Raw genomic sequence first — 25,805 nt, 5'->3', positions numbered from 1 at the left:
CCATGTCTCTCCTTGGACCACCCGTCATCAAGCAAGAAACGTACATCGACCTATTCGTTCAAAAGGACAGCGCCACGCTACCGGAGCGCTGGCGCACTTTCTCGGAATACCCAGAGGAACTCATGCTGAGCGCCGATCACCCTGAAGACGCCAACAGCGAGAAGACGGTAATTTTGCAGTAGGTTTAGCGGAAATGCTCATCGCAGGGAAAAAAAAAATTATCATCTGACATTCCCCAGCACGCGGATGCGAGGAAAACGCATATTTCTTTTAGAGAAAGAAAGCATTTATTTCACAAAGAATTTGTACTATTCGATGAACGAGCTAACACTGAGTGCTCGTTGATGAGCATACGGTAGCAAAACATTATCTGCTTCACTTGTGGCCGTATCTTGGAAAGAGGCGACTAAAGAACAGCGTCGCCATCTCTGCCGCTGCTACAGAAAGCATGAGCGAACCTTGCAAACAAATCTTGCTAAGCCTTCTGCAGCGCAAATCCACTTTGTATCTCAAAAAACGGAGCTATTTTATCGGCGGTACACGGTTGGCGAAGCCTCATTACTCAAATCTAAATCAAACACGAACATATTAGGGAATGAATAAGTTTAATAATGCAGGACGACGGCTACAAAGATTCGAAGTGGACGGCTCTCGCTTCACAGGCACCGCCATCTTGCCTACGTACGGGATCTCTTGCGTGCGTTAGCGTTGAACGCTATATTCCAGAAATAGCGTTCGTACGTAAGAGCTCGGGCTACGTTTACGTTCTGCTCATGCGCAGTTAGGAGCACGCAACGCTAACGCTAACGCTAAACCCTTGCGTTTGCTGTTTTCCGCTATACTAAAACTCGCTATTTATTAGGCTATGGGCCAAATTATTTTCATTAGTGATGAAAGGTCGCACCAAATATTGCAGGTCATATCTATAGGATGAAAGAATGTTCAATATTGCGAAATGTTTATTAAATTATTCAAACTGCACCAGACATCTATAAAGATAACTGAGATCATGTCCTTACTTATCGTCTTTATTCTTCCTTTGGCGGCAGAACTAGAGCAACCATTACTTCGAAAAACTTACATCCACAATGTTGGAAATAAAGAGAAGCACACGTGGATCAGCAGATAACCACGTCGTCGTGACTAATTAACTTTAGTGTACCAATAACCTCCATTATCGCTGCGCTAATATGCACCAAAAATAACCATTTTTACCCGCTCTATTTTTTGCCTAACTTGCTGTGCATGCAGAGTCACACGCGTTTAACGCAACTGGAGCCAAAGCGATTATAAACCAAATATGCATGCCTACAACATTTTTGCACACTTGAAGGCCTGCAAGAGGCATTCCTTTCGGGGGACCTCCTAAAAGAGCTACATGCATATAATGGCACACGTCACAGAGCATTTATGTTGCATGCTCAAGGCTAAACCATGTGGCTAACAGAGAACATATGATCTGGCTCATAACTCAGTCGCCTGCAATACACAAAAACCCCATGTGTTTAATGCATCTCCACACCGTAATGTTTCACAAATTTGCCTTAAGGCGGAACCCTCTAACAAGGCAAACTATTCGTGTCGAGGCTGCAGCTCTGAAATCGGAATGCGAATGCTCGGTTTTGAAATGCTTCTATATTTTAAGCCTTCCAGATTTGAAGTAAATGTAGCCATTTTGTTCTTTCTCGAGAGCTTTCGAACCTACGGACTTATATGTAGATAACCAAAAATAAACCTAAATGATTAGGCAAAGTATTTCCGCAATTCGGTAGGCATTTGTTCACATTGCAAGCTGATTCAAGGCTGGCCTTATCTGTTTTATTGTCTGCTAATTTCCTAGACGAGCTGGTTATTTACAACTGAAAGGAAAGGAGCTATGGTATTTTAGCAGCCACCTACCGACAAAACGCTGATCGGCAGTTCTTATATCATCAGTTTATTCAAACATCAGTGAATCCACCAAGTGGTCTGGTTTCTCCTAACCATGGATAGTTTTGTCCAATAAATGCAGGTCTCAGCAAGTTTCCTGTCGGAGAAGGCCGCGGAATCGGCGTTTGTGCTAAAGGGCTACCGGAAGTTGCGCGTCCTTGTGCCATTCCCGCCACTTGGAATCCCTGTTGGGAATTTGCCATCTGTGTACTCTGTGAGCATCACTAAAAGCTATTTCTGACGATTTCAATGTCCGTTGCCACAACATAATCTCCGCCAATCGCTCGACAATTGTAGAGTCACTGTTAGGTACTTCTATAGCCTTGTGTTTGAAGTAGTGGCTGAATGAATATTGTTCGGTTCTTTAGACGCGCATTATCAGATCCCCCAGTATCAGAGCGCAGGCTCCCATTAAAAAAATTGATACATTTTGCCTACTGAGCTTCAGTTTTTCTATGTAAGCATCAACGTACGAGTTCTTAGCTTCCCCATACAGTACATCCCATGTGGCTAGCACCGTTTAATCCTGCGCACCTAGAGCCTAGTCTTCAACAAAAGTACTTCATAGATCCATAGTAGCAGTTAGAAGTAAACTTAGTTTTTCGGCAATGTTTGGGCGTGCGTCTATGAGCTAGGGACAGATTTTCTTTAGAAGGCAAGAGACAACGAATTTAATTTCTACTTTGCAGGGTAAAGCATACCATCGCTGATATTCTACAGGAGCACTTTCGCAAAGCTTCAAAGTCTGGCATGTTTTCAAGGTGCAGTGCTTGGATACACTGTATAATTCATAATTACATGGCTAGTTCCTGTAACACGATTCAGAACATTAGTAGGGCGGGGTAGCTCTGTGTTACGATATGTTGCCGCACTTGAATGTTTTGACACAGCAGACACCACAACGTTGAATAACGAAGATAATGCTACTGAAATAGGCTGGCACGTTCCTCGCGGCTGTAGACGTACAGTGAATAGACAATGTGTTTTAATTGTGCTCATTGCAGAAAGGGTCGGACAGTATTATGCTGATTCCAAGTAACTTGACAAAGCCTGATGACGTGATGCAGTGTATAAACAAATCCTTGGCCGACACATCGGAGCACTGCCATCCAATGCATCAAAAGTAAGAGTCTGCGAAAAGAAAATCAAGGTGATTCGAAAAATAACGACTGTAATACTGGCAGCGCTGCATGCATTTCTTCTTTCTTACTACTAATGTAAAGAAAGATATGGTAGACGAACATAAACTGATGGGAAAATTGGAGAGCGCAAAAATCAATAAACATGACGTTCAAACACGTTTTTTTTCTTCAGAGTGAACACGTTGAGCTTAAATATCGTGATGTAACAATCAGTTTTTTTATACGCCTCACTGCAGAGCATACCAGACAAAAATATTTTTGACATGTTGCGATAGTATCAACAAGGCGCAAAAGAGGCCCTGTTCATTACGCGATATCTCCACGTACTGGGCTCTCTTGTTTGTACGGGAGCGCATGCACAGGTTGCGTTTTCGCCTTGTTCTTATTCCTAGCTCTGCTAAACTTCTTCAAACGATTTCATCACTAGTTTTCGAGTTTATTCATAAGTGATTTTTGTATGCCTGCTGTCATCTAGTAACACAGATACAGTATGCTGGCAGCAGAAAAAAAAAGAATGTGACATTTTCTACTGGCATATAATCAGCCATGCATTTGCATTCGTTGAGCATTCTCATCTCGTAATGTATGCAAATGAAAGCATACTACCTGCGTGTTTGCAACAACTGTACCTCGCAGTTGTACTTTCTTCGTTATTTCATATTGTTTGTGCACATAATCGAGCACGGATCACACCAAACACTGCCAACGCTGCCATTTCGCATACGTTTCGCAAACTTCCGAATGCCAGGATGTCCTCTCTAGCTCATGCATATGTCTTCTGTATTACCATGTTGATTTATGAGGTGTAGGAGCCGGAGAATGAAAGAACATCCCATCAGCATTATTCTGTACTCGCCGCGAGAAATATTTTAGTACAGGCGGTTCGTATATACTATGTAGTGTACATTACTTCTCAGTTGATATGATAACGCGCTCATTTGCATGCATGCAGCAGTTTATGATCTCAAAATAACGCTGACATATTGCGCATCTTTCGTGTTCTCTTTGTGCTGCATAGGTGCTTCGAGGGCGAGCCATATGATATCTTTCTCGACGAAGAGGTGAGACGCATAACTTTGATTTCTGTATTCCATGTTCATGATGCCAGCGCATATCAGCGAAACAAAGCATATTTCGATGTTCCGTATGGGTAGCATTCTTGGGGCAATAATACCTGCGTTAAATATTTGATTATCCTATTCACGAGGCAACGGCTCGTTGCCCGTCCCTATAGGATGAAAAACAAGTATGCGGGGTATGCGAGATGTTTCTCTGGAAGTAACTATATCTGTAGTTAGCTTCAAGGGATGAGAAATTCATCAACACGGGGTTTCGCTTGAGCCAGTTGTTGTTGTCTGCAGTTGTTTTTCTCGAGACTAATCGACTGACGAACAAACAATGACTTCGTTGCGGTAAAACCACGGTAATCTTCAAATCGGCGTGCATAAGTATTAGGGTTATGCATACGTCGTGAAGTATATACCCAATCATCTATCGTCACGTTTGTTAAGCAATGTGACTTAGTTTTCGTTGCAGGTGTCCCTTCATTTTTCTTTCTGAAATAAACACACAAAAAGTCATAAAAAACAAAAGAAAATCAGTAAAAATATTTGTGCAGGCATTCCATCATGTCATCATTCATCAGTCATGTGTGCATTTCTGGGTATACAATAAACGGCACAAATGTCGAATATGACCGATCAGTGTGAACTTGCTACTCGAGGTTTAAAAATGTGCCTGATGGTGTACTCAACGTGAAGTCTTTAGAATATCTGAATCCTCCCAGTGTTCTGCTTAACATATCTGTCGGTTTATGTTTTGTGAGTATTTTATAGCCTATAGCTCTACATGGCTGACAGCGATTTGGCCTTCTGTAAGTACAAAGTGGTGCACTCGGTGTAGTCTTTCAAGTGATCAGCTCGTATGCTGGCGTCAGTGCTTCGTTAAGAAAAAAAAAATTAGCGTAGCTCGCACTGGAGGCGCAATGCTAAAGAGACAGCGGGGCTGATAGGCATCTAGGTAGTCCTAGCCTTTTCTCTTTTGCTAAGATTTCCAAATTTTCTCTTTCTTTCTTCCTCCATTTATTTCTTGTCTCTTCTCTCTGTTGTTTCTATGTGTTTGTTTTTTCTGTGCTTATTTCTATTCATTTATTTCTTTCTCTACCTCTCTCTATTTCTTTCTCTTTCTATGTTTGTTCCTCTCACATTCCTTTCTTTCTCTTTCTGCATTTATTTCTCTCTCTTTTTTTTTCCTCATTCTTTCTACGCTATGCTTTACGCTCTCCCCTTTTGCTTTCCCTCCTGCTCAGCATCAGATCTCTCTTCCTGATGCTCACTTCTATTTCACACCCCCTTGTTACACTATACTACACAAGGCTATGCTATGCTCTGCTTTCGTGCCTGGATACCAGAGGGGTTAAGACGCTCGCCCTCGGATCGAGAGTACGCGGGGTCGAATTGCGCCTGCTCAGGGATTTTTTTCATCAAGAGTTTCTTTCTCTCTTTATGTATCTCTCTTTCTTTCTCTCGTTCTTTCTCTCTCTGTGTGCTCGTTCTCTCGACCATAAAGGTATAGTTGGACAGAGAAATGACATTTTCCGGTTCGATGCCTAGCTCTTCGCTGTTTCAAGGTGTGTACCGTTCAGTGTAATCGGGGACAAAACACGTACTTTCTGCGACGCGGTTGTTACCAGTTATCTTGACTCCTCCCCGATTACACTGAACCGCACACAACTTGAAGCAGCGAAGAGCTGAGCCTTGAAGGTTCCGTGAACCGGAAGTGCTGTAGCAGACGACGCGCAGTTTTGCCACGCCGCAGAAATCACTGCACGTGCTCTACGAGCGAAGCAGAAGAGGACGAAGATGAAGAAGAAAATGTAGAGAGCACGTGCCGGCTCATGACGATGATCAATTCTGTTTCGGACAGACAAATTACGACGAGCTTAAACAACTTCTCTGTTGAAAGAGTTTTACGTTGAACTAAAAATACGTGCGCACTAATATCAATAGATCGATACAAAACTTGACTTTCACAAACATTTACTAGCCCGTGCATCTAAAAAGCTGAGGTATTCTCGCCGCAGTGATCTAGTGATTATGGTGCTCGCCAGAAGAAAGAAAGTGCTAGAGGTCCGCGTACTTAACTATAGGTGCGCGTTAAATAACGCGAGGCGGTCTAAATTTACGGTGCTTTGCATTACGGCGTCTGGAATGATCATATCGTGGTTTTGGGTCGTAAAACCGCAGCAGTTGGTAAAGCTGAGGTGTAAGACAAATGAAAGAAAAACGCCAGCTCCGCAAATTCCTGTAGAGATTACGCACAACGCTATCCGGCAAATAATTTCAGAGCTGTAACAAAAACACAGCATTTTCAGCGTGTCGGCAACAAGACACCGATCATGAGATTCCCATGTAGAATGTTAGCACTATTGCTGGAAGAATGCTGGTCTTCTTATTTAGATATGAGAGTTCTGCAACGAAATGGTAAGTCAATCCTCGCGTTATTTGGCAACAATTGTTGCAACTGCTGCTACTGCCTTTGCAAATAGCTCAGGCAGAGAACTTAACCCGTGTATGGATGTTGGCTTAAATGCAGCCCACATTTGAACGCCCTTTACGGTATTGCTGAGGGAGGCCCTGTTCCATATAGGTACGTCAATAACAGAACAACTACACTGACGAATATTGCATTGTGTGGCGAAATTGTGTCATAATGTACTCCAAAAGTATGTTGATGTACCTCATTATTTTCTTCGAAGAAAGTGTATTTTAAAGCGCGTATTTCATACCAGAACATGTCTACTTATACATCCTCTATCGGGGTTTGCTCGATAGCTTAGTCAACCTGTTTTCGAGTAGTGCGAGTCGCCTTTGAAGTTGGTGCAGAATATACTAACTTAGAGTTGTCTTGCAGATGGCGTGAGCAAAAGCTGGACTTGTGGGAGTAGTTCACCCTGTACTTGCTCGAGCGGGCAATTAAGGCTCAGGCGTGAGCGTTTGCATGTCTTCTTGAGCTTCGGAGCTAACAACAATAAATTGCTAATACGGTAAACACGTTCCTGAATTTGAAGAATTTGATAGTCTATATTTGCTTTGAAAAACATCCTCTTTAGAATGACAACAGTGCAAGCGTCGGGTCTGCATTTTTGTTTTTCTTTTTAAGGAGAAAGTGGCCTCTGGCGAGGCGCCTTCACCGATCCTGCTGAGCTACTTCAAGGATAAGCTGCCGGAATCTCCCATCCTCTTCAACGAGACAAGTGGAGAGCGGTTCCTCAGTTTCATCTACCAGCACCCGCATCTTAGCCTCATCCTTCTTGATATCAACGCCGACGACATAGTTCTGCTCAGACAAGGGTACTCATTTCGATTCGAGGTATTTTTATTGCTTGGCGTAGACATGCCGGTATTGCCACGTGAGTCTAAATATACACACATTGCAATGTCTGTGGTCTCCCAATGTTTACCACATATCTTTTTATGTGCTTTTCTGACTTTGGCCACTTGGGAATATTTAATGGCTAATGCATTTGGCTTCCGTGACATTTTTTTAGACTGATATACTCGAATGTTCTGCGGTGTTGAGGAAAAACACTACATTTCTGCTAATCATGTCTGAGAAACAGCATGCGAGTTTAGACGCACATGCGCCATAGCAGTTTATGCACGAGACATCAGAATTCGCCGCTTGAAGAGGAATTAACTTTGTACTGTGCTTTTAAATATATAGATGGAATGTATACGCTCGTAGAGGGCGCAATATGACGGATACCCCTGGATCAAATCGAGATTTGTTGGCGCTTTATATCAGGTGTGTATAGTCGTGTCTTTTTTTTTTAGAGAGAGAGAGAGAGTGGCTTACATTTTTTGTTCGAACAGCTACCGGTAGCGCTTCACATGCTTAGCCCATTCAATAAGCAACAGAAGATCTGAAGTGCAAGAAATTGTTCCGTGCGGTTGCTTTCCATGATTAGCACGAAAGGCCGAATCAACGTTGTGTCGGCTCAAAGCAGCGACTCCGCCTCCCTGGTCCGCATCGAGGTGACCAACCTAGGCGAGTTGACCACCATCTTCAGCGTGCAGGTTACCCAGTGCAGCCACGGTGTCGCCAACAGCGATACCGATTCGGCGCTTGTAACGCCGCGGCGAACTCTGCTGCTCCTGACGTCGGTGCACTTTGGTGCTCTCGACATACGCGACGACCTCAAATGCACGGGTAGGCATGCTTTTACACTGTATGTGTCATAATATATATTAAGCATTATGATAGTAATCATGCTCTGATAGCCAAAATAGCTTATCATGATGTACTTTAAAACGTTCTTTTGCACAATCGGCACAGCTGTGCCTGAGGTCAACGGGTCATTGACGAAGCATATAAATGTACCTATGAAGTCCCGTAGCATGCCTAGGACAGTTATCGGTACGCTATCTGCTGATGCGTGCTGAAAATTCCGTCCTTTCAGGTGATCCCATTCAAGATAGCCGCGATAACGGCTTCTTAGTTGCAGAATCACGGGCCCGCTTTGCATATATACAACATTTATAACACAGCTGCACGATTATTAATATGTATGGTATTATTAATGGCTATGTTGCTTCGGGACGTATCTTGCTGTTACCTGATTCACATAGTCTATTATCGTCTCCTCTCATCTAAATTAACCGGACAGATACTACATCATCGGTTCGCGATTTCAAATGCCAGTTATTCAAATCCCGATTCTGCGTTGAACTCTGGTAATTTATACAGTAATTCTAATGAATAACATTGAAGTAACGCATGGTTTGTGCTATTTGCAATGTAGAAATTTCTATATTTCACAAAGATATAGCATATGGTCCGCTTGTGCAGTACCTACTTTAGGAAGGGTTGAACTTTTTAAACCTCTTTTTTATTTTTGCCTGTAATGCCACATTTAAGAGTGTTTGTGTCTTTTTCGACAGCTGGTAAAAATATATTGAGGCTCAACAAAGGATTTTACGCAATTAGGCATGACTAATAATTTATTATGCGCAGAACTGCTCATGTCTTCAGTCGTACGTCTGCGACTTGTTGTATCAGCGTGTAATGTGATTTCGGTTGATACTAGGCCTTTATTTGCCCAAGGCTGGTTTTATGCATGACGTATCACGTGCAAAGCTAAAACACCACATGTACAGTTTGCTTCTGTTACTGGCAATCCTCACTTCGACAAATATTGCATGCGCGTTTCATGTGATACCGTTACAGCTTTATTATCTAAACGTCACTAAACCATACGCGACAAGGTTTCCTGAAGATGAACCATGGCAGCTCACATTATTTATGGATATTAAATTCGAATTCAACGGGGCCTGCATAAAATTTTCAGTTCTGTCGAATATAGGGCTACGATCGAATGCTAAATAGAGAGATTTATTTCGGTTCATGTATAACATAAATGCAATAAAACAAAGCTAAAGACAGTACGTCCCTCGGCTAAGGCCATCCATTTCCGTAAAAAAAAAAAGAAACTTGGACAAGCAAACATGATATTCGGCAGCAATGACCTATGCTACAACTTAGAAATTATAGCACGGCACTATGAATTTACAAGGCTTTAGTGCTTTTGAATAAATCTAGCAGTGTATTCCGCATCATCTGTATAAAGCACATAATCAGTTACATTCATTGCAAAATGATTACAAATCTTGATTACAAAACTTGATTACAAAAATGAAATTAGAAGCTTGTCCTAAGCTTTTTATTTGTGCCATCAATTGCCAGCATAATTAGGTTACTCTGATTTCACAGACTCAAAAAGCACTTTCGAAGAGTGGAGGAGTTGCGGCGCGGAAAATCTGTTCGGAACTTGTCGTGCTCGCTCGTTCATTTTTTTTTTTTTTTGCTCCCCAGTATGATTTTCGAGCGAACCTTATCGGAGTAACAGTTTCCAGTGGTATAACAGTGGCAGCACAGTTCGCGAAAAACCCCGCGGCAGCGAGTGTATACAGAAATGCGGGTATACACCACTGAGGCCCTCGAATGTGTGCCGCTCACATGAGTATTTCTATGCGTCGTTGTCCAATAATTGATGCTCTCTCAATGGTGGGCTTCTCGGCGATCAGCCATTTGTAATATGATCATCATATCTTTTATCGAGGTCATTCGTTGTTTCACGTTCCAACTGTTCATCGTTGCCTTTCATTGATGCCTTTCATTCTTTCATGCATGACCGTAGTTGTTGCCTGCAGCCTTGCGCAATGCTTGGCTTGCACTGATGTCACTGGCACAGCCACGTTGGAGCACCAACACGGTAGGACGTAGACTTTGTGATGTCACGTTAGTATTATCAGTACATCACATGCTGGTTCCTTCGTTGTTCACAGACAGAGGCCCAATAACGTTCCACCGACGTTATCGCACCCAAGCAGGTTAATCGCCTCGTGATTGTACTGCTTTGACGCCATCTAATCCGCTATGTTGGAGCCGTCGTGTATGTCCATAACGTCCCGTGCAAGTTATGTATAAAAGAACGAAAGTAAGACAGAATGAACGGAAGGGAGGAGCAACAAAAGAAATAGAAAATAATGAATGAAAGAAAGTCTGTGCACCAGACAAGCACACGCAAAGATTCCCATGCCCCCATTTTCCTGAGAGAGGAAGGGCTCGCTTTTATTTTTTTTTTCTCGCAATATGCAGAATTTAAGTGTCAGCGGGCACACGGCTTCGTAAATTCTTGCCTCAAGCCCAGCTGAGGCGGGAATCATAAGATACTTTCAGTATCAGTCTTTCTTTTTTATTTTAAATCTGACCTGGGTACGCATCCAACGCGTCTGCTTCTGTCTTCATAGCTTTCAGTACGAATGACCTCAATATAGAGCGACGGTTCCTTCTTCGTAATGCAGTGCCATAAAGAGGTCCGTTGTGTATTTGCTTCGCGAGGTCTTGTTCATATCATCTGTGATTATTCTATGGGTCATCAATGTTAAAAAAAAAAAACGTGCCGATATATGAAAAAAAAATTACAGCTCACACAGTAGCACATTACATTCACCAGCGAACCAATATTCGACCACTTTGAATCCGATAAAAGCAAATGCCGTTGAGTAATCTTTCACTCTCACTATCATTCAAGTGCAATTTTTTGTTTGGATTTTACAGTGGAACTCCACGATTCCGAGTATGGAATGATTGCGTCACGGTCGGTGATCCTAAGGCCTGGCAAACAGTGCATCTGCTATCTCTCTTGCGAATGCAGCGTGAGTGCCTGGATCATTTGACAGTCATGTCTGTGTAAACACTATCTACGCTGATGGCGAAAGAGTGCAGATGATTGGGCGAGTGCAACAAGTCAATGCGCTGCCTTTTATTACTCGTGCCAGCGTCTCTCTTTCATCACCATTATAGACACAGACCAACCAGCGCGGCTTAGAACCACCCTGACTCGCAATCATCGTAAATTGCGAAGTTCCGTTGGAACTAGTGTGATTGAGAGAGTTGTACATAATATGTTGCTGTTTCATTTCTTGCTTTTAGAAATAGCAGTGTGTTTAAATATAATAACGATTCTAAGTCCACCTCCAACGTATAGTTTGATGAAGAACGTTCTTGAATTACGTGCGAAAAATACAAACCATGGTACAATTATGAGGCGCGTGGTAGGTGAGAGCTCTGGATTAAATTTCGGCATTAGGAATACCTTTATGCGTACCTAAATCTAAGTACACAGGTGTTTTTGCATTTCACCCCATTGAAATGCGACTTCCTCTTTCGGCAATCAAACCCACGTCCGCGAGCTAACAGCGAAATACCTTAGCCACGAAGCTACCCCGGCCGTTAATAATTGCAGTTGCAGAACTGATTATATCTCATTAAGAGTGATTTGCACTGGCCATCTGCGCTGTGTATTCCTGAAATGATGGCTAATGTCTTTGCCAGTGGTTATTCGATGGCTAATGACTACTCGAATAACCACTGTGATCGGTGGCGTATCCTGCCTTTCATATGCTTCCATCAGGTTGACGCGGCGCTCTCGAAGTCCACAGATTCGTCTGACTCAAGAGTACACGTTCGGCATCAAAATGTACGCTCGAAGAGTAATTGGCACAAGCATTTGGACTGGGCTATTTGTTTTCTCTGCCGACCGACAAAGACAAGAAGTTTGTGCTATTAACGGCCGTGAATTCGATAACTGGGCGTGTACGGCGGTGCAGTAATTTCAGTTTTTTCATATATTCGTGTTAAACAAGAAATGTTAAGGTACTTATCATTATCGTCGTTGTTTCGGCGCTGTCTTTACCTCAAACGGAGATCCGTAGATCTGTTTATCGCTTGTTCTATGTACTAGTGGAGTGTTATATTCCAACAAATATCAGTTACACATTTTTAGAAGGCAGAAAGCCGTGCATAGGCTGGACTTCAAGGGCAAAAATGTACTGTCGCTATGGGAAGAAATGCGAACAGTGGAATGCGTGGCTTTTCGCAAAGGCAGCGCAACCTAGCGTCGACCCGCCAATTTGAGAGCGCGCATCCAACTCCGATATGCTTTGGGGGGCGATCGGAGATCTGTTCGTTCCGCTTGTTCGTTCTCCTGGCGAAGAACAAGCGCGCTGATTGGCTGAAGCGGGAGATGCCACTCAAGGCCGGGGGGTGTCGCCATTTCTTTTTTTTGCTTGATCTTTTCTTGTCTGGTGACGTCATATCGCGGCATAACGAGTGGGGTGATCGGAGGTCTCTCTTCTGCGCCGTTCGTTCTGTACCCATTCTGGCGGCGTACGCGATTGGCCGAAGCCGGAAAAAACCACGTCTCTGAGGGGCGTAGCCATTTTTTCTTTTTGCTTGATCTTTTATTTTTTGGTGACGTCATACCGCGTCATAACGAGCCTGTCGTCTGCTACAACCGAACGGAGCGCGAGACCATTCGCACGCGTTCTCTCGAGCGAACAAACGGATTCTCACGGCATGATGCGGCGGCTGCGGCTGCCGCAACAGCTGATTTTGAGAAAATGGCGCTAGCGACGTGTGCTTTTCTTGCGGTTGGAGGTGCGAGATGCGTTTGAAGACATGAACGAGTGCGGCGTCGCTTTCTGTTCTCGAAACGAACAGTGGGAACAAAATGAACGGGCCTGCCACTGGGCTGTGGTCTTACGCGCAGGGACTTCTTAGTTCAAAAGCGCTACCTGCTACTGCCACGTGTCGTCCCGGTCCTCACTCGTGAAAGACGGCCCCAGTGGGCACGACGGCGTAGGTATCTGTGGTTGCTCTTTTTTAAAAGCCAGCAGAAGCTCCTTTTGACGATTCGACACCCGGGAGCCAAGCCAGACATTCCGGTGGGACGACATCTTGAAAAACTGCGCCAAGCGCTACTTTTCTCTTTTAGGGGCGAAGCTCCTTAAGGCGGCACCCGTTCGTCCCTCGTAGTCGTAGTCGTAGTAGTCGTAGTGCGTAACCAGTCTTACGCTTTGACCTCCAAGGTGGTGCCGGTGGGAGATTTTTCCTGTGCGTTGTTGAACAATAAAAAATTCGCAGCGTGCGCGTTAACTAAAAGCCGAATTCTTCTGTTTCTCATTCCCCATTATCAGCCATTGGCATGTTCCAGTAGGGAACGTTAGTAGAAGTAGAAGTGTAAGTGTTAGCTAAAAGCCGACTTCTTCTGTCTCTCATTCCCATTAGCAGCCATTGTTTACCTCCAAGGTAGTGCCTGGTGAGATTTCTCCTGTGCGTGAATAAACAATAAAAATTTTGTTCAAAACACCGTTGATTGATGAAATAAACCAACGAAAGACGCCAGATGTTTTTGTAAAAGCAAAACGAAAGAACGCCAGATGTTTCTAAAGCAAAACGAAAAGACGCCAGCTGCTTAACGAAAGACGCCAGATGTTTTCTAAAGCAATGGTTTTCTAAACAATGAAAATTCACAGCGTACATGTAAAATTAAAGTGAGCTGCAAGTCGTGATAACTCATCGAACCTTTAGTATAAACGCGCCCGATCTCACGTCGGTGATGATGTACTGGGCAGAATTCACGGAAGATTCACGGTTTACTGATGAACCTCCGCAGCTTCGCCCACTCATCATCATTCACTCCGTGGATATGCTGTGATTTTTTTTTTTCGCGTGCGCGACTTCACATAGCGAGCAGGTTAGAAAAACTAACACCAATAAGTATCAGCGCTCAAACCTATTGCTGTTTGAGAAAATGTTTGAGCTTGGAAAGAAACACAATATCTTTTCGTATAACAACTGTATTTATTAGAAGGCGAGAAACACTTCGTTTTGAAATATACGGTCCCCTTGCCGAGGACAAACGATGCGCGTCTACTTCCGGAAAGCTCGCCGCTCACCGCTTGACAATTGGCTGTCCTCATCCTCTCGGCGGAAGAGAGCTGCGGACCATCCACTTTTGTGACGTAACACTACCAGAACGAACGCGGAACGAACAGAGATCTCCGATCCCCCCCCCCCCCCCTGGCTGTCGGTGGGCGAATTTGTGCTTTCTGTCGGCAACACCGTAGCGCTAGAATGTTCTTTCGGCTGGCGCTATCGCTCGCAAGTATGACTTGGTGGGCTAGTTGGCATTGCATCTTAAAGGCTACAGCGCACAAAGACGGGGACTACACGCACGCTATCGCACCGCGTGCGTGTTCCGAGTGTCAGACACTATAGGGACTGAGGTTAGGTCCACTATAACAATGCGTGTGGCGGCGAGCGTAAAAACCAGGGAACCGTTCAGACCGATGGCAGGAGCAGAAGAAGACTATTCTTTATTCTTCGTTTTCTTTTCCTCGCAGACCGCAGCACGAGGAACGAGGAGCGTGCGCATGCACATGCGCCTGTGCGCGCCATAATTAATAGTCAGCCGATGCAGACGACGATGGCCGCTAGAGGGCTCCCCCTCCCTTTAAGAGAAAGGGGGGTGAAGCGCTGGCGTCAAAGAAAATGTCTTTGATGTCAGAGGGCCGGGCGAATCCTTGGTTGCAGGGGCGGCTTAGTGGTCGAAAGCGCATAATGGCGGGGCGGTTGCCAAGTAGGCGGGTTTGACTCTGTCCAGAGCGACGACTTCTTCCCGCCCATTGAGCTCGATGGTAACAGTTTTTTCTGTCCGGCTGAGCACCTTGAACAGGCCGTCGTAGGGAGGCGTAAGGGATGGTCGAATTCCTTCACGCCGGACGAAAACGTGGCTCGCTGTAGCCATGTCCTTGCTGACAAAAACGTCAGTCGATGATGCATCCCGACTAGGGCAAGGACGCAGGCGAGAAAATAGGAAGCGAAGCTGTTGAGCGTAACTGTCTGGATCGGGCGTAGCGGCACTAGCTGACGCGAAAAATTCACCAGGCATACGCAACGTTGTACCGTAGACCAACTCCGCCGTTGTGCAGCCGAGGTCTTCCTTGAAAGACGAGCGGATGCCAAGCAGGACGAGAGGAAGATCTTCAGCCCAAGACGAACGAGCCTGGCGAGCCATCAAGGCGGCTTTAAGTTGACGATGAAGGCGTTCAACCATTCCATTTGCTGATGGGTGGTAGGCGGTCGTATGGATATGACGAACGCCAAGCAGGTCTGTGAGTTTGCGGAAGAGATCGCATTCGAACTGTCGGCCGCGATCGGTGGTCACAACGCTGGGACATCCGAAACGAGAGATCCAGCCACTGACAACGCTGAAGCCACGGTAAGTGCTGTTATGTCGGTGAGAGGAAACGTTCAGGCCAACGGGTGTAACGGTCCACACAGGTGAGAATGTAGCGAGCACCTCTGGATGGCGGAAGTGGTCCAACGATGTCGATGTGGACATGATCAAACCGAGCATCGGGTGGGCGAAATGAGTGAATTGGTGATTTCGTATGTCGTGTCGTTTTGGAGCGTTGACAGTGCACGCATTCACGCGCCCAACGGCGCACGTCGGAGTTCACACTCGGCCACACAAAGCGGGTCGTAATGAGACGTTGCGTAGCACGAACTCCTGGATGGCTTGTGCCGTGAAGCTTGTTGAATATGTGACGGCGGAGTCGGAGTGGGACAAACGGACGTGTTCGACCCCGTGACACGTCGCAAGTGATGGTGCCGGAAGAAAATGGGAGGGGAACGTCGGACAGTACCAGTGATGTGGTGGATGAGCGGATGTCTCGAAGTTCGACGTCTGTAAGTTGCGCCGTGGCGATTTCTTCGAAGTCAAGTGGTGGGTGCCGATATCGCGTCGATACGGGAGAGGGCATCTGCAGCCGCATTGACTGGGCCTTCAATGTACCGGACGTCCACAGTGAATTCGGAAATAAAGTTGAGGTGCCGTATTTCTTGTGCGGTATAAGTATCGGGGTTACCGCGAAAAGCGAATGTCAAAGGCTTGTGGTCCGTAAGGACGTGAAAGCTTGAGCTTTCCAACAGATGTCGGAAATGTCGAATGCCCAGATATACGGCCAGTAGCTCACGACCAAACGTGCTGTAACGCGTTTCTGCCGGTTTCAGTTTCTGAGAGAAAAAACCGAGTGGATACCAAGAGTTGCGCTGCCACTGCTGTAAAACTGCGCCGACAGCCGCACTAGAAGCATCGGTGATAAGGCGCATTGGTGCAACGTGCAGAGGATGTACCAGCAGTGTAGCGTCCGCCAATGCGTTCTTGGCAGCATAGAAGGAAGCTTCAGCGTCAGACGTCCAAGTCAGTGGGGAGGACGGAGCTTTGGTGGTCTTGAGGAGATCCGTGAGCGGGTATGATAATGCGGGCAATGTTGGGAAGAAAACGGCGGTGGAAGTTGAGCAACCCAAGGGAACTCGCGGAGCTTTCGGAGTGATGTTGGGCGAGGGAAGTCGCGCAAGGCTTGAACTTTCTTGTCCAACGGCCTGATTCCCTCTTTTGTCACACGGTGTCCGAGGAACTCAATATCGTCGACACCAAAGACACACTTTGCGGGGTTGATGAGGAGGCATGTTCCTGGAGTCGAGAAAATAGCAGACGCGATGGGTGCAATGCTGTTCGGGGGAAACACTAGCCACCAGGAGGTCGTCGACATATGCAATACGGAGGGAAGTCCACGAGTTACTTCGTTTATAAACCTCTGGAACGTCTGAGCAGCGTTTCGCAATCCGAACGGCATGCGAACATACTCGAAAAGTCCGAATGGTGTCACAATTGCAGTCTTCGGGAATGTCCGCTGGCTCGACCGGATCTGGTGGTAGGCCTTTACCAAGTCTATTTTGCTGAATATTCACCGCTCCCGCGAGGTTGGCAGAGAAGTCGTGAATGTGAGGGAGGGGATAGCGATCAGGTATGGTGCGCGCGGTTGAGGGCTCGATAGTCACCACAGGGGCGCCAATCCCCTGGATCACGCTTTGGGACCATGTGGAGAGCTGACGACCAACTGCTCGACGAAGGGCGGATGATGCCCAGTTGCAGCATGTGGTCGAATTCTCTTTTCGCGATGGCAAGGCGGTCCCCAGCGAGGCAGCCTGGGTCGGCAAAATACTGGAGGGCCAGTAGTGACAACATGATGCGTGACGTTGTGACGTACAGGCAGCTCAAGGTTGGAAGGCTTCCGTGATGGCTGGAAAGTCTGCTAGAAATGAGGCGAACATAGATGACCGGTATCTGAGGCGCCGTTCTAGTGGTATATGTTTGGAGGTGCGAGGATGCCTTGTATGACATCCTGGTCGTTGTGTCGACGAGTCGACGGTGCCCGGAGGTCAACGCTGAGGGCGAAGTGGGTCAGAAAATCAGCACCCAATATGGCCATGCGTACATCTGCAACAACGAATACCCATCGGAAGGTGCGTCGGAGACCCAAATCGATGGTGAGAGAGCGCTGACCATATGTATTGATGGCAGAGTTGTTGGCTGCTTGAAGGGGAGCAGTCTGCGGAGAGCGCTGCCCGTCGAGTCGTGTGGCAGGAACGACACTGACCTCTGCACCTGTGTCCACGAGAAATCGATGTCCGCAATCCTGTCAGTGACGTAGAACAGGCGGCTTGTCGTATGGCAAGAGTCACTGGCCGCCATCAGTGGCTCTGCGGTACGTTTCCCTGCCAGCTGCAAGGAGGACGACACTGACGCGCGCTGGCACCGAAGTTGCTGTGATACCAGCAGTAGACGCGTCGACGAGGACCGGAACGGGAGCTAGACCTTGGAGACAATCTGGGACGGTAATCGCGGTCTCGTCGACGGGGGTGAGACGGTGGCCGTAGGGCATTAACAGTCTCGGCGAGGTCGTCGATCAGTTGCTCCAGGCGAGACTGCCGGTCCTCGAGTTGCGAGAACGGAACGCTAGATGCAGTAGCCACAGTACCTCCTACTGCATAGTCAGCGACGCGATCGGCCTGCTCCGCCAGCTTGTCGAGGGGCAGGTCGTCAGGTGCGGTAGCCAAGGCAAGGACTACATTCTGTGGCAGGCGCTGGAAAAACAGTTCTCGCAGCAGCGGGCTGTTTACATCCAACTTACAGCCACTGAGAAGCTGCTGCATGCGACGTAGCAGTTCTGACGGTCGCCGGTCGCCGAGCTCCTCTTCGTTGAGAAGCTGCTGGAGACGCCTGCGCACAGACACAGACTTGCGTTGCAGCACCGTCGTTTTAAAGTGGTCATAAGGTGTGGTTTCATGGGCGTGCACACAAGGTCGTGAAACTCTGCAACCACTTCCGTTGAGAGCGCGGAGACAGCGTGGCGATACTTCGCTTGTTGCGAGGTAATGCGCCGAAGGGCAAAGATGGCCTCCACGTGCGTGAACCAGGCTGCAGGATTCTGGGGCCAAAACGACGGCAGGTGAATCTGCACCGTGGCGATGCCCTCTGCGCCGATCGTCGGTCTGTCGCTTGTGGTCCCGTCCATGATGTAGTGCTCGCCCTGCGATAACGTCCGTGTCACCACGTTATAGCGACTGAGGTTAGGTCCACTATAACAATGCGGTGGCGGCGAGCGTAAAAACCAGGAACCGTTCAGACCGATGGCAGGAGCAGAAGAAGACTATTCTTTATTCTTCGTTTTCTTTTCCTCGCAGCCCGCAGCACGAGGAACGAGGAGCGTGCGCATGCACGTGCGCCTGTGCGCGCCATAATTAATAGTCAGCCGATGCAGACGACAATGGCCGCTAGAGACACGAATGACAGATAAGCTTTCCTTGCCCAGCAAGCTCAACGCGGCAAGCTTTCACGCCGTAACGACGATTACGCGCATAAGAGAACAACCGTTTTTAGTGAGAGCAGAATTGTCGCTGACTCAGCTCTCCGTCGTCTACATTACGCGGTGCGTGCGTGGGGCAATAGGCGAGGAGCCATGCCACAAGGAAAGCTTATCACCTGCAACTCATGGCTGACATCAGAACACACACGCGGTTGCGATAGCGCCAGCCGAACAAAAAAAGATTCCAGCGCACCGTTGCGCCGACTGAAGCAAAGATTCGGCCACCGACAGCCAAAGCATATCGCGGAGTTGGACACGCACTCTCGGACTATAGCGGATTGACGCTAGGCTGCGCTGACTGTGCCGACAGCCACGCGTTCCGTTGTTCGCATTTATTTCCATAGCGACAGTACATCCATTGTATTTCGTGCATTTTCTTCTGTGTAATTTTCGCCGTATTTTATTTCTCTTTGATTGGCTCGTACATTCATATCACGCTTTGCATCTTCACGAAGTGTGGGAATGAGAGCCTGTCGTGCCACCTCATCACCGAGTTGGACGCCCTCAAGGCGGGCCTCTACAAGAGCCGCACGACACGCTCCAGTGACGACCGGACATCCCGTGACCGCGCCGTGCAGTTCATTATATACTGCCTCCTCATCAGCCTTGCCGCGGGTAAGCTGTAGCATTCCGCTTGCACATGTTCCCATGAAACTACCGACACTGCTTGTGTGTATAACGTACTGCTAATACCTAAACATCACAACCACCATTATATAGAAGCATAACAGTTGGAAATGTGAAACTCTTGAAGGTATTTAAGATGAGAAGCACATTTATTCAATTAACGTGGGAGCTCCAAGATGAGTAGCCAATGATGACTTATATTTCAAGTTGACGCTTACTTGTACAACCCGTAAGGTAGCACGGTGCGGCGCTGTAGAAGTGAGGGTGAGGGGGCGTCTGCATGTAGGAGGTGTACAGCGATTCCGAAATCATTTCAAGTCAAGTGCTTTTATTTTTCATTTTTTCTTACATTCATGCTTATACAGATATCTGGACCGATAGCCAGGAAAAGGCTAGTATCCGGTCCAGTGTTAATAATAAAACATTCAGGTCAGTGCATTATTTACAGTTAGGTATACAATTACATATCTTAACAGACAAACAAACGAACAATGGTTTTCACAAGTGCACCCGAATAGTTATTGCAGATATGTTAAAGGTCCTGGTTCGCAAGAAAAAAGAATTTACTACACTGCTTAAAATTACGTGCGGTTTTAACCTCCAAAGGTAGGACATTCCAGATTTTTGTTCCACTAAATTCGATCACTCTTTCACCGTATACATTATAACATTTTGGTAAATTCAGATTGCCTTTTAGAGCATGTCTCGTACTGCGCGTCGGAAAACAGAACACATTACGAGGAATAGGAAAGTTAGTGCTCATAATGCTATTAACTGAAATTGAAATCTTATAATTACACAGAGCCTTAAGCGATAACACTTGCTGTGTCTGGAAATGTCGTGAATTATATCATTGTTACTGTTAGGATTAATTATTTTCAATGCCCTTTTCTGTAATTTTTGTAAAGATTGTAGGTATGTTTTGTAAGTTACGCCCCATGATTCTATACAATAACTGATATGGCTATGACAAAACGCATAGTATAGAGATTTGAGTATTTCACGGGGGAAATATTTTCTTGCTTTAATGAGGTGGTAACATCCGCACGCGACTCTCCTGCACACATTCTGAATATGCGCTTCCCAATGTATATGTTGGTCAAAAATGACGCCCAATCGCTGCACATTGCCGTTACCAAATTATGTGGCTGAAACTTGGAGGATAACAACTTACCTCTCGAAAAATGTTAAGAAAGCAAAAATTGAGAGCCACTTATTTGGTAGCTAGAAGCTACAAGAAAATCTATACGGATTTCTCGTACAGAAATCTTCTTAGTTGACAAAAAAATTGTGTTCATGCTGTCAATGATGACCTTGAGCCATCGCAACGCAACGCAAAGTGCGTCTGGTACCCCTTGACAAAAGAAGAGCCACATTGCTCGGTAAGCGAGCCAGAGGAATAGAACTCCGTTGGCTCTCGGGCAGCTCGGACGAAGCAGCTCGGCGCATCGCTGCGCGGTGTCACTTGATTAGCGAACGTTCAACGGCGGCTTCGCCGGTGCTCGGTCGCGCGTCGGCTGTGCTATCTGCGCGCGCGCTTCGGCGTAAGCGGCAGGCTGAATTCGATCATCCAATATAGCTACATGGCAAGTTACGAAATCACAAGCAAAGGCGCAGTTTTCTGCTGAAACACCGGGTAACGGGAGGTTAGATTAGCTCTTTATAGAGAATATTACGAAGCGCGGAAACGTGGCAAGCTCGAAGCCACCGCAGTTGCCCCCTTGGTGCACAGTTTGCGCGAAAGCGAGCCAGACATACCTTTTGCTCGGAATAACTAGTTCTACAAGTTAAACCCCAGCCATTTTTTCCTTTTTCTTTATTTTTGCGTGCTCTTTTTCATGAAATATGAGTGCCAATGTTTATAAAGTTCGCAACTTTTAGAATAAACCTTCAGTTCACAGTTCAGCGGTGTTTCTTGTCTCTTATCGTGCCTTTCATATGGCCCTTGCTGTTCGCGCTGCGCAATCAGGCGATACTAGCGATACTTTAGTTGAAGTCAGGCGAAAAATTGGACGTTGGCCGATGACGCAATGCGTAGCACACACAATTTCGATGGCCTATTAGAGCAACGGAATGGATATCAGGAGATGAGAAATCTAACCGCGGACGGCATAGAGTTCGTTGAAGTGATAAAATTAAGACGTTCGCAGGCATAAAACGGAATCAAATCGCTAGGACGGGGTCAACTGATGATAGTCGGGAGATTCCTTCGTAAAGCAGTGGACATAGAATAGGCTGAGAACGAGGATGGTGTCGATGATGATGATGACGACAGTGTAATGCACCTCGTTATATACATGCATCAACATCAATCCAGAGAAACACAATTTGCAATGATAATCCTACTTTATAGGGTCTTTGATAGCACAGAAAAGACAATGCGGTTCCGAAGGAATGAAAATAATGAAGGAAAAGCCTTCTTCATTTACAATGTACGAGCGCTGCACCGACACATAGAGCAATAATGGCATCGCTTATTGCAGCTGATTAGTTTACGCCGCGTTGTACTCTCCACGCACACGGCATGCAATATTCTAACCCCGAAAGCCTGTCTGGTGAAAAAAATAAGCTTATTTGGGCGATTCCCGCCCTTCGCGCCTATGAACGAACTGAAACATGTGAGATGACTCTTTCTTTTTCATGTTCTTTGGCACTGCAGGGTTTCTGAAGGCCTCCCTGGGGATGGTCGGCTGTGAAAGAGTTGGGCAATATGGCCTACACTCGTGTATCTACGGCAAAGTCTTCTTGAAACAATACTACGAGCCTGACCTGTCAAAATATACAGTGCAGCACGACAACGAAGGCTACCCGATACATCCTAAGACGTATGTAAAACATCGCTTGGTGTGCTGCGCAAAGCAGTGTGCACATTAGAATTTTCGAATTTTGTGCGTTGGTAAAGGCGGCATGGAAATGGCATGTAAAATAACACGGGAACACATTCACAGTCACGTACATTATGTAGAAAAAGTGAACTATGAGAAATGAAAGTCTGTACAGTTTCGTACCACCCAGACTTCCGTTGAAATATTTCGACCATGTTCGTTTATAAACTCGCTTACTGGCAAATCTTTTTACGTAGCTCCACTAAAAGTGAGTTTCTCGGAATTTCTCGCAGTGTCACATTGCTGAACTATACCGTAACCGAGAAGCGGTGGACCATAATTCTGCCACATGAACATTAAATTCAGGAAATAAGATTATGCGGCTTTATTATGAATGTAAGGTAAAAATGAAACGACAGAAAAAAAAATAATTTGCATATCACACTACTTTCTTTATAACTAAACCAAATGCGTTTCTACACATCTTGCGCCTATAGCAAAGCTGAATCGACAACCAGGTTGCCTTAAAAGATGGTTTGTGCAAATTTTCTATAAATAGGCTTGGCAGTGTTTTGTCAAATCGCACATATAAAGATGTCGGGTGAACCACAAACCTTTCCGCGTCACGGCTGCTAAGAGAAGCGCAGCAAGGTGTGATGAAGTCGTGCAAATTAACGTTGCAGTTGCGTTTGAAAGTGAGAGGATTTTTTGCTGATATCAAAGAATAGCATTTCAAGCTCTGCCAATCGTCTTTGCATACTTTGTTGACTCGTGCTAATTTGTGCAATAATGTCGGTCATTACTGTGAGTTTATGAGTGCTTTTAAATGCGAAACATTGCTTAGCTATCCTTTGGCACTTTGAGTGTTTCTATCTATCTATCTATCTATCTATCTATCTATCTATCTATCTATCTATCTATCTATCTATCTATCTATCTATCTATCTATCTATCTATCTATCTATCTATCTATCTATCTATCTATCTATCTATCTATCTATCTATCTATCTATCTATCTATCTATCTATCTATCTATCTATCTATCTATCTATCTAGCCACCTTCGTTTGGGTGCTCTCATGATCGCCTCCTTAACTTTGTGTAGATCGAAATTGGCATGGGAGGGTAAGAGGATATAACGAATATGACTGTCGGGTCATGACATGAATAACGTGAAAATCCTGTCGCGTACGTCGTCAGACCCTTTCCTACAGACACGTGTGGCACATACCCGTTTACCACGGGCCGCGGCTTACGGGTATGCGCCACACATGATTGACAGTTTATATCTAGCCAGAAACGACGAGGACAGTCATTGGTAATTTAAATGCGAGAGCGTTAAGAAAAACCGACATCTGCAGCGTTGACCAGACGAATGAAAAGAATAAAAATTAGGATCCCAGCAGGAATCGAACACGAGCATTCTGCGTGGCAATCAGGTATTCTACGGCAGATCCACGCGAGGTCCATAAACTTATTTGGAAAAGCAGGCTATGCAGGCGTAATGACGGTGCAACGTGAATTGTGTTTGTGGTGCTGGCTATCTAATTTCACAGAAAAAGCAATAAACACTACATATATACTCCTACGATAAAGGCGTCATATCAGATTAACGTCTGTGGTTCCAGTGCTGGCTCCGCTTTTATAGCAGTCTAATAAATATTACATTTGTTCCTATGATTCAGCAAGCTATATCGAAGCATTGCTGTACCTTGGAGGAATACGTTAACGAAAGTTACGTTGAATATTCCGATGATTGTAACATAAAGTTTACTTAGTTGCGATAATACTTACATTTTACTCTAATGTGAGGGCTGACGTTACGTCGCACCATAAGTTACCCTTAAAACGCCAGTGTTGTCGACGTTCCTGGTAAGCCCACGATGTGCACACAGCCACTACACTTAAAAAACACGTCGATCCACCTCATAACCCTTGGCTCAGAGCCATTCAACACAGCATAAAAGTACTCGCTGACTGCTTCGCATGAAACAGAGTCCCACAATGCGTGGGTTCTTTCGAATTATTCATTTGTCTATTTGTTTGCATATATGACACTTGCAAAGTCCGAATGCATACCACATGGGAGTGCGTACTCGTACAGACAAGAACAAAGGGAATTTGTTATTTAATTTTTGAAAAAAAAAACAAAGTACATTCAACCTCCTCTGTAAGTGCACCTGCGCCAGTCGTTTTCGTACAAGAGTAATTGAAATTGGTATTTGAAATTATGTGCTAATGGAATTACTTGGTATCGGAAGAACAGGATTGTACGTTTTTTTGTTTTTTTTTGTTTTGGAAATAGAGAGGAACACATCTGTGAGATATCTGTTACTTCACTGAATGAAAATCATGCCCTAGTTGAATATATTCACATTGTACCATCATGCATAACTTGCAATAAGCTAGCTCACATGAGGAATTAGTAGAGATATATGAAAGGGGTTTCTTCCTGCATAATATATAGTAACAATACGGTGATGGGGTTGGTGTAATGGGCGCGTAGCATTGCCTTCACGGAGGCATTTAAAGGAAATCCGAATGACAAATTTTTGATATTGCAGAAAGCTTCGTACGAGAGTGATAAGCTACCGGAGAGAGTTCCTGCTGAACCTGGTGTTCTTTTTCATCTGGCCAGTGCTGCTGTGCAGCCGAAGCGTCAATCGCGGAACGCCACCTAAGTATCAGCTTCTTGAAAGCAACAGCAGCAGTCTTGATGTGAGCATGTGACGTGAAGCCTCCGGGTACCATCTTACCACCGTTTCAGCCATTAAAAATCGAGCTTATACTACGTTGAGCCGTGAAATTGAGTCAATTGTGACTGAAATTGCAGCGATGCCGAGAATATTCACACATTTCTTATAAACGTGCTTATGTCATGACAGGCACAGTCGATGTGTATTTCTGCATGTATGCGGTACTTGGAGCAATACTGAAACCCGAGTAAGCGCTTGTGTTGTGTTTTTTACGCCACGTCCCGTCCATTTCAGCCCTGTAAATTTTAACAATTCTTAAAAAGGAAGTTTCTAACGAGAAACAATATTGAAAATATAGTATTATGTAAGCAGCTCGCAAAAATGAAAACCGCCCGCTCAACAGTGATCTAGAGAATGATAGTCCAAAAGATGTGGCCTGTATCTACGCACTAAAGATTATAACAT

The 25,805-nt window shown here is 45.5% G+C and overlaps 1 protein-coding gene across 1 annotated transcript; it reads left to right on the top strand.

Moving 5' to 3' along the window:
• Positions 1-25,374, top strand: LOC119375081 (hapless 2-like). Its single transcript, XM_049411152.1, has 8 exons — positions 1-167; positions 2,012-2,143; positions 7,233-7,423; positions 8,041-8,282; positions 11,193-11,290; positions 19,648-19,807; positions 22,479-22,644; positions 25,209-25,374. Exons 1-8 carry the CDS (start codon positions 3-5, stop codon positions 25,372-25,374), a joined length of 1,320 nt encoding a protein of 439 aa, XP_049267109.1. The 5' UTR covers positions 1-2.
• Positions 25,375-25,805: the final 431 nt, after the last annotated feature.

This window comes from Rhipicephalus sanguineus, chromosome 11, assembly GCF_013339695.2.
Source record: "Rhipicephalus sanguineus isolate Rsan-2018 chromosome 11, BIME_Rsan_1.4, whole genome shotgun sequence".
Lineage (NCBI taxonomy): Eukaryota > Metazoa > Arthropoda > Arachnida > Ixodida > Ixodidae > Rhipicephalus > Rhipicephalus sanguineus.
The sequence above is the reverse complement of the archived record's forward strand: the minus strand, read 5'-3'. Positions and strand labels throughout refer to the sequence as shown.

Bases quoted from the DNA above. Each gene is read 5' to 3' on its own strand.
- LOC119375081 (XM_049411152.1), top strand. From the start codon at position 3: ATGTCTCTCCTTGGACCACCCGTCATCAAGCAAGAAACGTACATCGAC. The intron at 168-2,011 runs GTAATTTTGCAG...CAATAAATGCAG, and splicing joins ACGCCAACAGCGAGAAGACG to GTCTCAGCAAGTTTCCTGTC. The intron at 8,283-11,192 runs GTAGGCATGCTT...TGGATTTTACAG, and splicing joins CGACGACCTCAAATGCACGG to TGGAACTCCACGATTCCGAG.